General features: G+C 40.5%; 1 protein-coding gene across 26 annotated transcripts in view; it reads right to left on the bottom strand.

Annotated features, from left to right (window-relative positions):
* TNRC6C (trinucleotide repeat containing adaptor 6C) overlaps window positions 1–15086 on the bottom strand; it is a 599421-nt gene that overhangs the window by 32412 nt on the left and 551923 nt on the right. For 9 of the 26 annotated variants that reach the window (XM_078385974.1, XM_078385967.1, XM_078385970.1 and 6 more), the window contains 6 exons: window positions 9289–9462; window positions 5123–5269; window positions 4372–4491; window positions 1878–1961; window positions 842–1073; window positions 141–308 (listed from right to left, as the gene is read on the bottom strand). In XM_078385974.1, the coding sequence (XP_078242100.1) occupies window positions 141–308; window positions 842–1073; window positions 1878–1961; window positions 4372–4491; window positions 5123–5269; window positions 9289–9462 (925 nt within the window). The remainder of the gene's footprint in view (window positions 1–140; window positions 309–841; window positions 1074–1877; window positions 1962–4371; window positions 4492–5122; window positions 5270–9288; window positions 9463–15086) is intronic. The other 17 variants (XM_072990450.2, XM_072990453.2, XM_072990459.2 and 14 more) reach the window with 5 other exon arrangements.

Below are 15086 nucleotides of genomic sequence, written 5' to 3'. Positions count from 1 at the left end.
TATTGCTCCTTCCAAATACAACTTCTGGCATGTTCCATGGTATACAGTGTTTTATGAAAAGGCACTCTCCAAAGGCCATGGCTAAGAAGTATGTGGATATTTTCAAAAGGAGGTTTCTTGCACATGGTCTTCATACCTACCGTGCTTGCTAGGATTCTGGTCAAGTGGAGAAGCAGCACTGGAAAGATTATCCATTGAGTTGGGGTGTGTCCACTGAGGAAGGCGAGACTGGGACTGAGAAGTATCCTTCACTGACAAACCACCAGGAATGTCCATGCTGTTTACATTCATGTTTGGGTTCAATCCAGCTAAGAGGGAAGTGGACAGGTTATTAGATAACCTCAATTCCTGGCCCTTGTTGCTGCAAGCCTGAATTGCAAGCAGATTGACCCTTTTAGGAGTTAAGGAAAACACTGAGGCAGAAGAAAAAGAACCGATCAGTACACTGGTGGCAAGGGGTGGGGGCAGAAGCTAATTGTCTTAAAGTAATCTAAATTACTGTTCATTACTATATCTTCTGAAAGCTAATCTAGCAGTAAAGAAGTAATTTCCTTCAAAAAAAAAAGACCATCTCGGGGGCAGATCTCTCTCATGGGATAGTTACAACACTTCAACATTTTACTTGAAATATCCTTATGTCTTTAAAAGAACATGAGGAACTGCCCCTACAGGTAATCGTCTAAGGGTGGTAGCAGGTTGGCAATTTCACTATGAAGAAGTCAGATGCTAATAATAAAAAAGGCAGGGATAACAAAGAAAACAGTAGTGGCAGCAATTAAAAGAGCTAAGCAAAATGACACCATGACTATAGCTATATTTTTGGAGTACATTGTGCACATACCAAGGGGATAAGGAGCAAAGGTGTTCGGTGAAGACTGTTGCTCTTTGGTCTGCAGGTCAGATAGGCCAGGAGCCTGGGGGTGGGGTGAAAAGTTATCCATGGCTGATTTGCCTGCAGAGGGGTGCAAAGACAGATGCGGAGGGGGTGGCTGCTGCTTCATAAGCAGGGCCTGGGCCAGCTGGCGCTGGTGCTGCTGGATCTGCTGCTGCATGTTATTGATTGTACGTGCAACCTGGCAACAAGGCAAACATACATGTTAGACTAAGAACCTCATGATTTATTTATTTATAAGATTTTTTTCCCACCCTTCTAGACTATGTCTATTCTTATGATACTTTTAATCAGAGATGGGAGCATACAAATATCACTTATGGTGATATACAAATACGTCTCAAATATGACTCAGCAGCCTTGCAGGGAGACTCGTCCTCCCTCCCATTGCCAGGAGTGGCTAGCCCAGCAGGGCTCTGGGAGCGACTGAAAGGAAGAGAGGGGCTGCCACCAGCTGATGAGTGAGTGGATGGTCTGGACCCTCATTAAGTCCAGATGTGCAGTGGTATTTGTATATGAATACGAATAGCTCCATCTCTATTTTTAATCTTGAACCACCTAACAGAAAATGTTCTCAATGGCTTAAGCAATAGATGCATTAAATGCATGCCAGGGAAAGGAAATGGATGTCCATTGCTCCTGGGAGGGATTTATGCCTTCACACCAGCATGTAACGCAGTAGGCTTACTTCACAAATAGAGTTTTTCACCTAATGTAATAGATTCCGTTGAGACTATACATCTAGAAATATTTTATTTATTTAAAACATTTTACCCCACTTTTCTCCTAAAAAGGATGGCTTACATCATAAAATTAATGTTAATTTGAATTTATTAAGTATTAATCATATTAAAAGCTAAAAACAGTAAATTATTCAAATATAAAAGAAGAATTAATAACATTATGTACATTAAAAATGTTAGGTAAAAGCAATACAAGAAACAGATTTAGAAGCCACAGAACTAAGACAGCAGGTTTAACCTACTTGCTGCTCCTGTTGTCTGATGGGTCCGGAAACATTACGCTGAGCCTGTAACATCTGCTGCTGGATTTGTAAACGTTGGTACGCCTGCAAGTTGGAAATGAGCGAAGTCTAAGGTCACAAAGTGAAAAGGCCCAATACAGTCATTAGTAAAATCACATTACAGAGAGCATGACATGTTTATTTGTTAATAGTGTATCCTGCCATTCCAGCAAATGATACTCCATTGGTCTTCTTGACATTAGTAACTGCACTGAAGAGCCAGAGACTGAAATCAGTGGAAATCATGATGGTTGTTGTGGGTTTTTTGGGCTCTTTGGCCGTGTTCTGAAGGTTGTTCTTCCTGACGTTTTGCCAGTCTCCGTGGCCGGCATCTTCAGAGGACTGGAGTAGGAACTCTGTCCATGCTCTGTTGCTGTTTGTTGGATAGTTGAGTATTTATAGCTGTGGGAACAACTTTTGTCCCTCTCAGGAGATAGGGTGATCAGTGTGTTTTCGTTGTGATAAGGGGGGGAGGGATTATCTGTCACTGTGATTGATGGGTGTCATTAGCTGTTCTTTTTTGGGCAATGATCCCTGGTCCTTCTGGCTGGGTAGAGTTCCTTGAAATCAGTTGCAAATACAGGCAACTGAAGTAGGTAGAAAGCTATTCAATAGCTGACGAGGAAAACACACCAAGGAAGGGAAGGAACCTCTTGTCTGCAAGGCCTCTCCAGTCAGCATATGGGCCAATCCTCACGCCCCACCCTTTCCTGACCAGCAATTTGGCTTGAAAGTTTTTTTCCACTGGTACTAAAAGAGGCTTCTTAAACATTCCTAGTGGGTAGGGGGGATAAAAGACCTACTTTGCCCTCTAGACTGCCCACAGAAATGATCGGTCTGATGGAATTAGTCTTCCAATACCTTAAATGGAAAAGTTCTCAAAGCTGGTGCTGAGGGGCTGGGATGCAATAGCATGGAGTCAGGAAGGCAAAGGCAGCCATACCCTTTTCATGTGCTCTGCTGCCCCCACAGCTCTCTTTGGGGGCGGGAGGGTCTGCAGCCAATGAGAGCTTTTTTCAAAGATCCAGACAGGGGGCTGGGGATATAGGGAGACAGCTACAGACAGTATGAGGTATAGGACAGTAGAAAGATGACTAAAAGTGACAGAAGTGAAAAATAATGGATTAAATGAATGGATCAGGATTGTAACGGTGAGAAAGAATAAATGGGAACCCTAATCCAACCTACTGGAGACATGTTCTCCACAGAAACTTTTCCAATGGATATGTACCATGGTCCTCAAGTTGAAAAAGGGTTTGGTAATCCTTGTGTACACACTGACAATAATGGGACAATTGCCCACAAAAATAAATACAGATGCAATGTTTACAAATTATTAGCATTAATCCTCTTTTGTTTGCTTTGTTGAAAGTGTCCAACACAGCTGCCCACTTGCAAACTAGCTTCAAACCATGATTTCACTCTGATCTGTGGCTAATCCAAGTTTTAGTTATTTTTGAGATCACTACTGAGTCAGCATAGAGCCCTTTGTCTATGGTCTCTCAGATGTGATAAACGCAAGAAGCTCTATATTCATTTTCTGCACATTTCAACTGGTCAACACATCTTCAGGTCAGTTCATTGATGCAGGGTACTTTAAATGCTACACGGATTCCTTAATATCTGAAGCAATGAATCCTGTGCTTTGCATCAGCTTTTCAAAAACCGTTTGCAACAACTTCATACGACCTAGAAACAGCAATAAAGATGTTCTGAGGGCAGCAGTAATTGCATAAAACATGAATGGGAAACAGTGGCCCACTATACGTTGTTTAGCTGCTACTCTCAGCAGCCCTGCTTATCATGGTCAGTGGTGACATCACAGGAACTGCAGTCCTACAACAACACAGTTTCCCATTTGTGTACAAAAGAATAGCAATAATACACAGTTAAGAATTATTGGTGAGCGAAAATGTGCAGGTCCTAATAATAACTAATCTATAATTTTAAAATTAAGGAATTGCAAATAGAACAAAAATGAGATGCAACTCCAAAAACATTACCGATATTACAACACCGTTTTCCTATGTATATGTTTCAAAAGCTGAGAACAGAAAAAAAATCATGACAATCATCAAAAGTGTATAAAAATAACTGAAATTCACAAAATGTTATGTGTTGCCCTGTCTCTGAGGGATAGATGCACTAAGTCTTCGTTCAGGGAGAACAAAACAACTAAATGACACTTTAAAGAGTTATTAAAGTTGTATTTGCCACAAACTTCAGTCAGCAATTCCTGTAATTGATACAGTGGGCTGCAGCCCATGAGTGGTAATGCCAAGTGAAAGCCATTAGCCTTTAATAAGGTACCACAGGACTCTGGTTTCGAGACTAAAGTACAAGAACCAGCAGAAAGAGCCCTAGTTATTTCTGAAAATGAATATAAGTACCATGGCTTTATACTCGATGCTATCATTGAGGATTTGCGACTTCCTCATATTGCCTTTTAACTCACCAGCTGCAGCTGATAGAGCTGGTTCAACATCGTCATATGCTGAGGATTAATTGGCGAGGTTAATAGTGCAGGATTGAGACCAATGTTTTTTGCTGCAAACTGCAAAAGCTGTGCTTGAACCTAAAGAGAGAACACAACAGGTAAACTTCCAATATCACACCTGTGTTTAATTGCAATGTTGTATTCCCCCACAGAACAATTTGCCTTGTCTTTTTTTCTTTTTTCTTACACAGAAAGCCACGTACAGAAGCCAAAAGAAACAGTGTCATTATCTCAGCAAGTGGTCGTATTTCCTACATCTGATGTATAAGCCATTCTACTCAGAAATATGCTTTGATACAACATGTAGGAGCAGAGAATATGTGGTCTTTCTGAAAACAAATATACTAGCTAGGAAACTTCAACATCCTATGGTATCTGAATAACCCATAAGGCTTTCACAGAAACATTCTGCAGGAGCATATCTGTATTGTTGCAAACTAGCACAACCAATCATATTCTTGTACAGTTAAATTTAGGGGCATTCCCTGTATTTGAGTGTTTTACTCAGTAAGCCCTAGTTATGGCTACCACAATGGTTGCAACCATTGGTTTGTTTTAAACTGAAGAGCCAAGAATGAAGACCGGGAGCCTGACTTCCTCAGCAACCCAGTTGCCAGTTAGTACAACTTTTGTATTACGTTGCTTTGCACGGTGATATTTGAAAGTCTGTGCCCCTGGCTGTCACAAATGCAACAGAGCTCCATCCAACCTGAGGGGAGAGAAACTGAGGCACTTGAGCACGAAGACTAGGCTGGGATGAGTTAAGAGGTTGCACTGGCGGTTGCTGCGGCTGTTGCATGGTCCTGGCTTGTGCTGCTCCGCTATTGCCAAACATACCCAGATTGCCACTCGGTATCTGTGGAAGGACAAGGTTAGAGACTTTAAGGCTCATGGGGACCACTTGGGGACCAGTCCCACTGTTCAAGAAAGCCACAGAGCAGCTAGGCAGATTAGCAATTGCTTCCATGGATGATTCAGAGAAGATTTAGTGTCAAGGTCCTACAAAATGCAAAACTGGTAGCTGTGTATTAATGCCAATTTGACAGGAAATCTTGTATAGCAACGTTAAAGGAATCACAAGATAAAAATTTAAATCACACCTACAACCAAAATCTACTTTGTGGAGGTACTCTCCTTTGGTTATGGTGCTTGCAAAAGCTCTCCATAAAAGTGTATGTTCTCCAGCCAGGCCATTTCATACATGCCCCCACTAGCAATAATGTTGTCAAAACAACAATGTAGGAAGTTGCTATAGGCTTTGGTTATCAAATGCAAAACAACCAACTAAATGCAAACAAAAACATCCATCTGTATAAGTGCCTGTAGGAGGTTTATATTTGTTATGAAACATGAAATAACCACAAGCTACATGCATGTGAAGTAACTAAAAATAGGCACCTCCTTTTGACCTTTTTTACATGTCATATATGCAGTGTAGTTCAGGATTTTTTAAAATCTGTTTACAATGACTCCATAAGTAAACTCAACCTTCACAAGTGAAAGAATGCATGCTGTTTTTAAAAACAGGGATTTATGTATTGTAGCTGACTGTCTTTTCATGTTCATCTATCTACCCATAATGCCCACATGCAGGCAAGCCATTGTTTCTTCTTTATGTGCCAAATAAGTAAATGTCATAGTGAATGAACATTTCCCTAGGTATACAAAACTAAAGAGTTTTTCAGCTAAAACACACACATACACATGTTGTATATGTGGAATGTATATTACTGGATACAGATGAAAACTTTTTTTCATAACTAATTGGATTCGGGGATTCAGTGTCAGAATGACTGCTCAGCATGCTTTGGTCAGACTTCTAGTTTCTGCATCTGCTTTCTACGCATAAGAAAAAGGGAAAAACATCACAAAGACATTGTCAGAGAATAAAGATGTTGTAAAAATTATCACGGGTTATCTCCTGGCATTCAGCTACTATTCTGTTATCATTCATTCATGGAGCATATCAATGTAGAGTTTGCTTATTTTTTTTAAACTAAATAAAATTAAAGAAAAAGACAGCACTGCATTGCAAATTACAACATGCCAACATAGGAGAGTCTGTTAAAACACTGCCTTCACAGTCAATCTGATATCCACTAAGGATGTACCAAATTGTACTGCCCTTTGGAGGATGCTCCAAAAATTTAGCACCACAACATACAGTAGAAGATTCTGCCTGGATGTAGTTTTTCCAACTCTGACTGTGAGGAGAATGCCACAGTTTTCTTTCTAGTAACCTGAAATTGGTGATACTCCATTTCTGCAAGACAGATTGTTAGTCTTCTTCCTCATCAATCCACAAAATTGTGTAAAAACAAGCTAATTACTAGGCCCTAATGAAGACAAGCCATACATGCTCAGAGGCACCCTTCTTAATGCTAGCTGGAGAAAAGAAAGAAGGATACCAATGATAGCTTCCAATTTTTTATTGTCTGAACCGTTCCTTTTACAACCTTAAAAAAAAAAAAAAAAAAAGAAGTTACTGCTGGTTACTTTTTAATTTGTATCTTTGTATTCTTTGGTATAATCACAAAATCTGATGCAGTTTGGCAAAAACAGGTGGATATGTGAATCATGAATAATGAAGGAGGAAGAGAAAGAGACGAATTAACCCTATAATATGGATCTCAGTGTTCGGGCAAGGTCATAAAGAAGCAGATGTTTCCTTAGGTAGACTGATCTCAACCTGTTAGGGCTTTAAAGTTCAAAGCCACATATATGAACTGAGCCTAGAAATAGTTTGTCTTCACACTTCCTCCCAAGAATCCACGTGGAACTTAGGGATACGTCCTTATATCACTGTAACCAACCTGTGAGACAGAGATACTGTACTGCCGGGTCCCTAGATTTCAGCTTCGGAGTGTTGCCTTTATTTATGTATTATTAATTTAAATTATTTATATGCCACCTTTCTCCTAAGGGATCCAAGGTGGCTTAGAGCAGTGGTTCTTAATGTTACTCAGATGCTTTTGAACTGCAACTCCCAGAAACTCCAGTCAGCACAGTTGGTGGTGAAGGCTTCTGGGAGTTGCAGTCCAAACCTCCTGAGTAACCCAAGGTTAAGAACCAGTGGCTTAGAGCATTAAAAGAAACAAAGTTATAAGCTAAATAATAAATTATTATAATATTTACAAAATATTGTCATTGCTTTGACAATGACAGCCAGTTGGTGCCCAACTACCAGCTGTATAATGCAGATAAAAAGACTATGTATAAGGGGAGATGGATAGAAGACCCTGAGGTAGGAAACACATTCCATGATCATGATCTGAGGAGATGGGGAAAAGAGGAGGGCTGAGGAGGTGAAAGAATTAGAAGCTGTGAGAAGGACTGGCTCAGTGAGATGGGAAGGAGTGCCAGAGTGGCACAGGGAGAAAGAGGTATTGTTTATTCATATTCTTTAAGTTCTTCTTTAATCTTTATTGTTGAATTAACTGCTTTGGTCATTCAACAACCACTAGCATTACAAACAAAACATAAATACTAATAGAAATATGTGCACATGGAGTGTTAGCTCACCACCATAATGCTAGCAAATGAAAAAGTACAAGTACGAACACAAAATACATTCACAAAGTATTAGATTAAAAGCAAAGTATAAACAAATTAAAATGCACTTAATTAAAAATTAAACCCTTTGAATTAACCATATGGGTTATTACCTATTTTTTCCTCACTTTCTGGGCAGCTACTGCAAATCTTATTACTCTCTCTGTTGCCACTTTATTAACATCAGACAACAGATAGATGATTTTATTTTGGTCACTTTTATCTGGTATATTCTCCAGCAAATTTTGACATAAACTTCGTTCTAAATTTAGACTATAAAGAGCAATTCAGTAAGTAATGTTGTCCACCTTCTACTACTTGGACTCTGCATATACGCAAACAGTGTGATGCTGGTGTCTGGTATAGCACCTTTCACATACTGTGATGACATAGTTTGAAATCTTAATGCCAAAAATTCTTTCCTAAGGGAAGGGGATCACAGTTCATGTAAATAATTTATGCATAATTTCAAGAAGTACAAATAAGGGGAAAATAATGACATCTTAATTGCATTTAAATCTTACTGAGTGTAAAGATCCCTCAATGTTTCCTTTATAAATGTGTGGATCTACTCCAAAATTCTTGCCTGGAAGACATGTGCAATTCAATCAAAGGCTAGCATTTGCCATTCAGATATTTTTTGCTGTCAGATTTCATTTGTTCTAGAAAACATTTTTTTTTTTGTAACCTGAATTTTTCCATTTTAAGAAGCTTAAATATGTGAACCAAGCAGCACAGATATACAATTGTATTAGCATAATCCCAATCTCAGTTCTAATAGTAGATGCTGAGGTGGATGGAGGCAAACAAAGCAAACCTTTGAAAAATTGACTTTGCATAGTTTCCAAAAGTTTTTTTGTTTCTATTTCCCAAGATTTCTCCCCCGCCCCCAAGATAACTGTGGGATCGCTTTGGTTAAATACTCCCTTTGGTTAAATACTCCCTAGAGTGGCCATATCCCCATAGTTTGTTGCAGAAAAACAAACTAACTGTACAAATCTTGAAGCCTTCAAGGCAGAAGCAGGCAGATGGTGGGACTGCAAACCATACCCCAAGATAACTAAAAAATGTCACTTGTTCAATTACTTGGCATCCAGGGGCCACTTATACTTCGAAGGGCACTTTCCAAACACTACAGCTTTTGTTTTAGCATAATTTAGATATTTCTTATGACAAATTGTGCCAGAATCTGTCAACCAGCACCAAATCCCCACCTGAGTGTGTGAGAATTTAAAATGGACACTGAAAAACAGGTTTTTCTTTGACCAGTAAAGGAAAGCGTGCTGACATTCACACAAAGTTGTCACTCGAAAAGCACCTTACCTGTCTAGAAGAATTCAAGTTTTGCATGCCCAGCCCTGAGGCAATCCCGCCCAGGGTCTGATTAGGGAGTGCACTGTTTGAAAGGGGGAGCTTCAGGCTTGGTGAAGGCAAAAATGGTGAAGTAGTGGGCTCTTCCACTAGGCCGCCATCCTGATTGAAAAAAGAAAGGGTGAGCTGTGTGCAGTGTCCAGGGACAGACAGTGCACAGAACAGTGTCCCATGGAAATATAAGTGGAACATGGATGAACAAAAGATAAAAATATTGTTTAAAAAGGCATGAAGAAATACATAATGAAAAGTATGAGGTGGAAGGAAGAAGAAAAAGAGAAACAGAATTAAGGTACTGTTTGTCTTTCTTTTTCATGTTGCATTTTTAACAAAAGTATAACTGGATGTTCGTTAGCAAATACTAAATACAGCAAACACAGAGGTACTTGTCACAACTTTTAAAACCAGAAACATAACAGTGCAATCAAATATTTGTTTCAAATGGAACAGCAGAAATATCTCCCCAAGACAGACTCCAATCATTATTTTCCTCCCCACTTTATTTCTTCTTCTTTTTTTGTCAAGATTAAGAAAAGAAAAGAAAAAGAAAAAAAGCTATAGAGCTTTCAGTTTTAAAGAAGATCTAAAGAAATCTGATAACATTCTGGAGCACTGCCACAAAGCAAATTAGGCACACACTTATGAGCTACAAATGACAGTTGCAAATGGTACAAACAGGTTCAAACTACAGAACCCTCAGGGAGCTCTTGTCCACTGAGTCTTTGTCAAAGCACATCGTCAAGAAATCCTGTTTCAGTTACTGTTCTAAACTGCACATCAGCTGTTCAGGAAGCTCATTTCATTAATCTCCTGTGCCATCCACTGTTGGCTACGTGACAGACATGAAACTGTTTTCAAACATTACCACATTAAGCACCTTTGCAAACAAGCATCCACTAGTTTTGCAGGTATACAATACTGAGCTTATTTTTAAGGACAGGGAGTTGGCTATGCAAACTAATCCTAAAGCTGGGTGTCCTCGCTTAAATCCCATGTTTCAGAAAGGTCCTAGGAAACATGAGGCTCTCCAGTAGGTCGCAGGACCTCAGCTCCCATCTTCCTTTCTGCTTCTATGCTTACTGAGGTGATGGGAGTTAGAATTCAGTAACATTTTGAAGAACCAACAAGTTGCAGTCACACTACCCTGGCGCTCCCAGTTACCAAGAGTCTGAAGAAAGAATACTGCTGTTATATTGTAAGGCAGCATTATTCCAGCTCTGTTGGATTGATTCATACATTTCTGAAAACATTATATGTGAAAAACACACCCAAACTATTAAGAGGAAAACCTCATAGTTGTAGAAGCCTGTTATGGAAATGGTTTGGGAAGTTTTCTTTTATCTATTCAACTGAACTAGAAAGCTCAACTTCCATTTTGAGAGTTGAGTTTATAAGAATACAACAACTTATCCCACATTTTAATAAAAACAAACAAACAAAAAAACAACAACCCACCCACCGTTGTGTACAGCCAGCATCTCAGGGACTTAAGAGACATTAGATCATGGTTTTCTACTACATAAACCAGCTATGTCAAATCTTGGGCTTCTGCATTCTTTATTTCCCCTCTCTTTACCTGACATATGTCTGAGGAAGAGGTCAGAATTATCTATTACCCCTACTAAGATAACAAGAACTTCTCGGGGAACCCTGGCTTGCTGAAATCTAGATCCTTAGCAAATCAGGGCTCAGTGGGCTCTGGCCTTGCCTAAACTGACTAGAGCAACAATGGACAATTTAGGGTTGGGTACATCATTACCTCTGGGAAGCAGTTTGCAGCCACCCAGCATCAGCAGGTGTCAAAATTTGGTGGCAACCTCCTAACTCTCCATGTCAGCATACCCTCCTATACCACAGAGCCCTACAACACTACAGGACCAACATACCCTCTAGTTTTCAGCCCTGCTGGGTGAGGCTTCGCCTCTCTCTCTCTTGTGTTTACTCCCCTGTGTGTATGTGTGACTCCACCACCACCCATGTGCATGGGGTTCCTTTGCTACTGGAACCAAAGGGGCTGCATGGAGGAAACTGAGTGGAGGGAGGGAGAGTTGCATGCTTTCAGTCCCCAACCTTTTTGGGGCTGCTGACTAGCTGGGGGGAGCGAGCTCCATGCATGGGGGGCACCCCCCAAGTGAAAGCAGTGGGAGTGTTGCACCTGCAGTGGGTGTGTCATGCTTGTGCGGGGGGGTGTTGCGCTCATACATGTGCGCAATCATAACACGCCCACCGCAGGCACGACACCCCCTGTGAGCGTGACACGCCCACCACACGTGTGCTGGCGGGTGTGGAGATCTGTATCTGCGGCCCAGTTCCAGCAAGCCCAGACCGGGGGCCACAGACCGGGGATTGATGACCCCTGCTTCAGAGGGATCCTTGTACAGGACTGAATGGCTTTTTCCATTCAGAAGAAGTAGGAAGGGGAAATCTTCAATTTTATTAATACGAATGATAGCCAGGGACAAACAACAACAAAAACAACAAAGCTCCACACACACCCCAAAAGGGCTGTATGGCATTAATATGTTGCACATCCCTGAACTAGAGCATAAACCAGAATATCCTGAGTCTGGATGCAGCAGAGAACTCTGCTTAGACCAAAATCAGAAAAACATCTCTATCTCATCACCATTACCTATACAATTTTACAAAAGGTGGAGGTGGGCAGCCTCCAAGCCCAAGGCTTGCAGCATTTGAAACATGCAATACTTAACTATGGTTTTTTATTACGTCTGAGAAGGCTCAGTGTATTTGCCATGGAACAATTCACATAGAAGGGGAACCAGGGTTTCTATTATTACATTACTTTACCAGGAAAAAATAATACACACTAAAAAATGTCATCTCCACAATCACTGGTTTCATATCGCAGAACCCAGCAGGGTGCTGAGCAAGGGTCCTGCCCCCTTGTGAAGTCAAACTAATCTCCAGTGTCTAAATATACCCCTCAGCAAGCAAATATTCTACAAGTGAAAGACTCAACTCATGTGGAAAAAAAATCCTACATTTCCTGTGTATTTTGGAAATAATGATAGCTTCAAGAATGCAAGCTCTTTGTTAACTTGCTAAAAGCAATCATTTTACAGCTAACTTGCATCACCTTCTCTCCCCCCCCCCCCCATTTGCTGAGATGATTATTAACTGTCAAGGAATATCTCCTATTCTTATAACAAGTGAATGCCAATCAAACATCAAAGATTTCTAAGTCTTAAATAAATATCCTACTAAGAGGAGATTCTCTGGAGCTTCTTGCAAAAGCCTAGGCATCATTTCTTTATCATCAACCCAGTGAATCTTATCCTAGTGCTGAAGGAGGACACTAACATTTTCTAATCCTACCCCTGAGGTCTTTCGGCTCAACATGTTTAACATTCTGCAAGAATATCCATCATGCTCCACAAACTGCAGCTTGCATGACAGTAACAGGTTGCAGGACTTCTTCTCCCCAGGTCATGAGCGGTTAGCATACTATCCTGCCTTTTAAGTAGGAATTGTTTTTAAGTGTCCTGCATTCCTTCTATTGAGGATTGGTCTGCTATGTAAAGCAGTGTTTCTATTCATATGGAACATGTCATGGCATGTTGTTTGGAGCTCACATAGGCTCCACAACTGATCATGCAATGCAAATATCTCTGGGTACCACTAAAGTAAATTCTGGCTCCCTTCTTGTTGTATAACACATGCTGAATGTAAGGAATTAAAATATAAAAATTACTGCTCAAAATTTTCCACTTTCAGAAACGAATCTGCTGGGACTTTTTATTTTCAATATTTGGAGCCTACGTTTTCTCTGTTCCTTTCTATGTTCACAAAAGGTTGGCCTAAGGAAACCTGGAACAAAACTAGGAAGTAAAACTATTACTGGATGCTGGGGAGAACATGTGCAAGACCCAAAGAAGCAATACCAAGAAGCACCTTGCTTCTTGACAAAAATTAGTGTGAGTTATACCCACAGTCTGGGCCAAAGGAGAACTTTCAGATAACACACTGGGAACAATATACGTTTGTACCTTTCTGTGCTGATGCCACATAGTAAGTGCTACTTCTACTTAACAGTAACTGCCTCAAAGTATCCATTTTAATGGCAGAGAAACTTAAAGGTATTAAAGAGCAAAAAGAAAATGAATGAGAGTTTTATGATGGGCTTTTTAAAAAACTGCATCTAACGTTGTTAGTTGAACCTGGATACCATTGTCCAATGGCAGAAATCCAGTAGTGCAACTCACTGCATAAGACTGATGACATGACCAGCTGTGACAATTTTTTGGAAATTAACAATTTCCAATCACCTCAGTCCCGAATATCAGACTACGGGAAGGGGGGGGCGCTTCAGGGGAAACTGGAAATGTTTAAGTGCTGAAAAACTGCGGAGGCTCATCAGCCTTATGCGGTCTAGGTCAGTAGTCCCCAACATTTTCCGAACAGCTTGCGGGTGAGCAGGGGTGCATGCTTGTGCATGCATGGGTGGGCGAGCCCTGCGTGCGTGCTGGCCATGTGTACATGCGTGGGGGGGAGATCTGTCTCAGCGGCCCAGTCCTGCCAAGGCCAAGGCCCAGTACCGGGCTACGAACTGTGGGTTGGGGACCCCTGGTCTAGGTTACACTGCTGGATTTCAGGCAAAGTATTTGCTGTATTCACAGAAGCAATACTATCTATCAAACTGTAAACTGCAGAAAAAATGCTGTTCTATGAACAAAGCAAATGACTTGTCATAATGTACTCCTGAAATTAATTAGGCAGATCAAGCTGAAAACAAAAGATACATCATCCAGTGAAGGCTCACATATCTCGAGCTTTAAAAGCAACTGCATCCTCTCCCCACAACCTCCTTCCTGACAAAGCATTCTAAGGAACTTGGAAACCTTGATCTCTCTCTTTTTCTTTTGGTAATCTATGTTAGTCCTAATAACACAAACAGAGTTAGTCAGAGGTATGTGCGTGTGCATCTGTGTGTGTACTTCTAGGACCAACTATATACATATAATTCTGTAGTATCTTGTTTTATTTTGTTGCCTCATAACCTGATGAAGCATGCTGTATGATAACTGTTGCTGTTATATGCTGTCAAGTCAGAACCAACTTATAGAGACCCTAATAGGGCTTTAAAGGTAAGTGAGATATTTAAGGAATGGTTTTACCAGTTCTACTCCCCCAGTGAGCTTCCATGACAGAATGGGGATTTGAACCCTGTTCTCTGGACTACTTCACCACACTGTTCTAGAGAGATGAACAAGAGTGTCCTAGATCAAATCAAGCCTGAATAATCTCTGGAGGCAAAAATGAATTAAACTGCAGCTGTTATACTTGGACAATTCATGAGAAGGTAACATTCTCTTGAAAAGACAATAATGCTGGGAAATATTGAGGGCAACAGGAAAAGGAGACCAAATACAAGATGGATTGACTCCTTAAAGAAGCCATGACCTTGAGTTTACAACCTCTGAGCAGAGCTACTGAGGTCAGGACATTTTGGAGATCACTCAATTATAGGCTCACCATAAGTCAGAGGCAACCTGATGACACATAACAACAACCACTTGATAAAGACTTCTAAAGAAATGAAATCTTGCCCAGTACTGTGGAATTATAACTAGTCCTAATAGTGGGTATACACTGGTGGTATGATACAAAAAGAAGCATCTGTCCATACTTTATGAGAAATAAACATTCAAAACGCCTTACTAATTTTATCCATTAATTGCATTCATATGCAGGAAAATCATTTTGATATGGCTACAATTAAACTAAAGAAG

The sequence above is a fragment of the Pogona vitticeps genome, chromosome 2 (genome assembly GCF_051106095.1).
Source record: "Pogona vitticeps strain Pit_001003342236 chromosome 2, PviZW2.1, whole genome shotgun sequence".
NCBI classification, from domain to species: domain Eukaryota; kingdom Metazoa; phylum Chordata; class Lepidosauria; order Squamata; family Agamidae; genus Pogona; species Pogona vitticeps.
The sequence above is the reverse complement of the archived record's forward strand: the minus strand, read 5'-3'. Positions and strand labels throughout refer to the sequence as shown.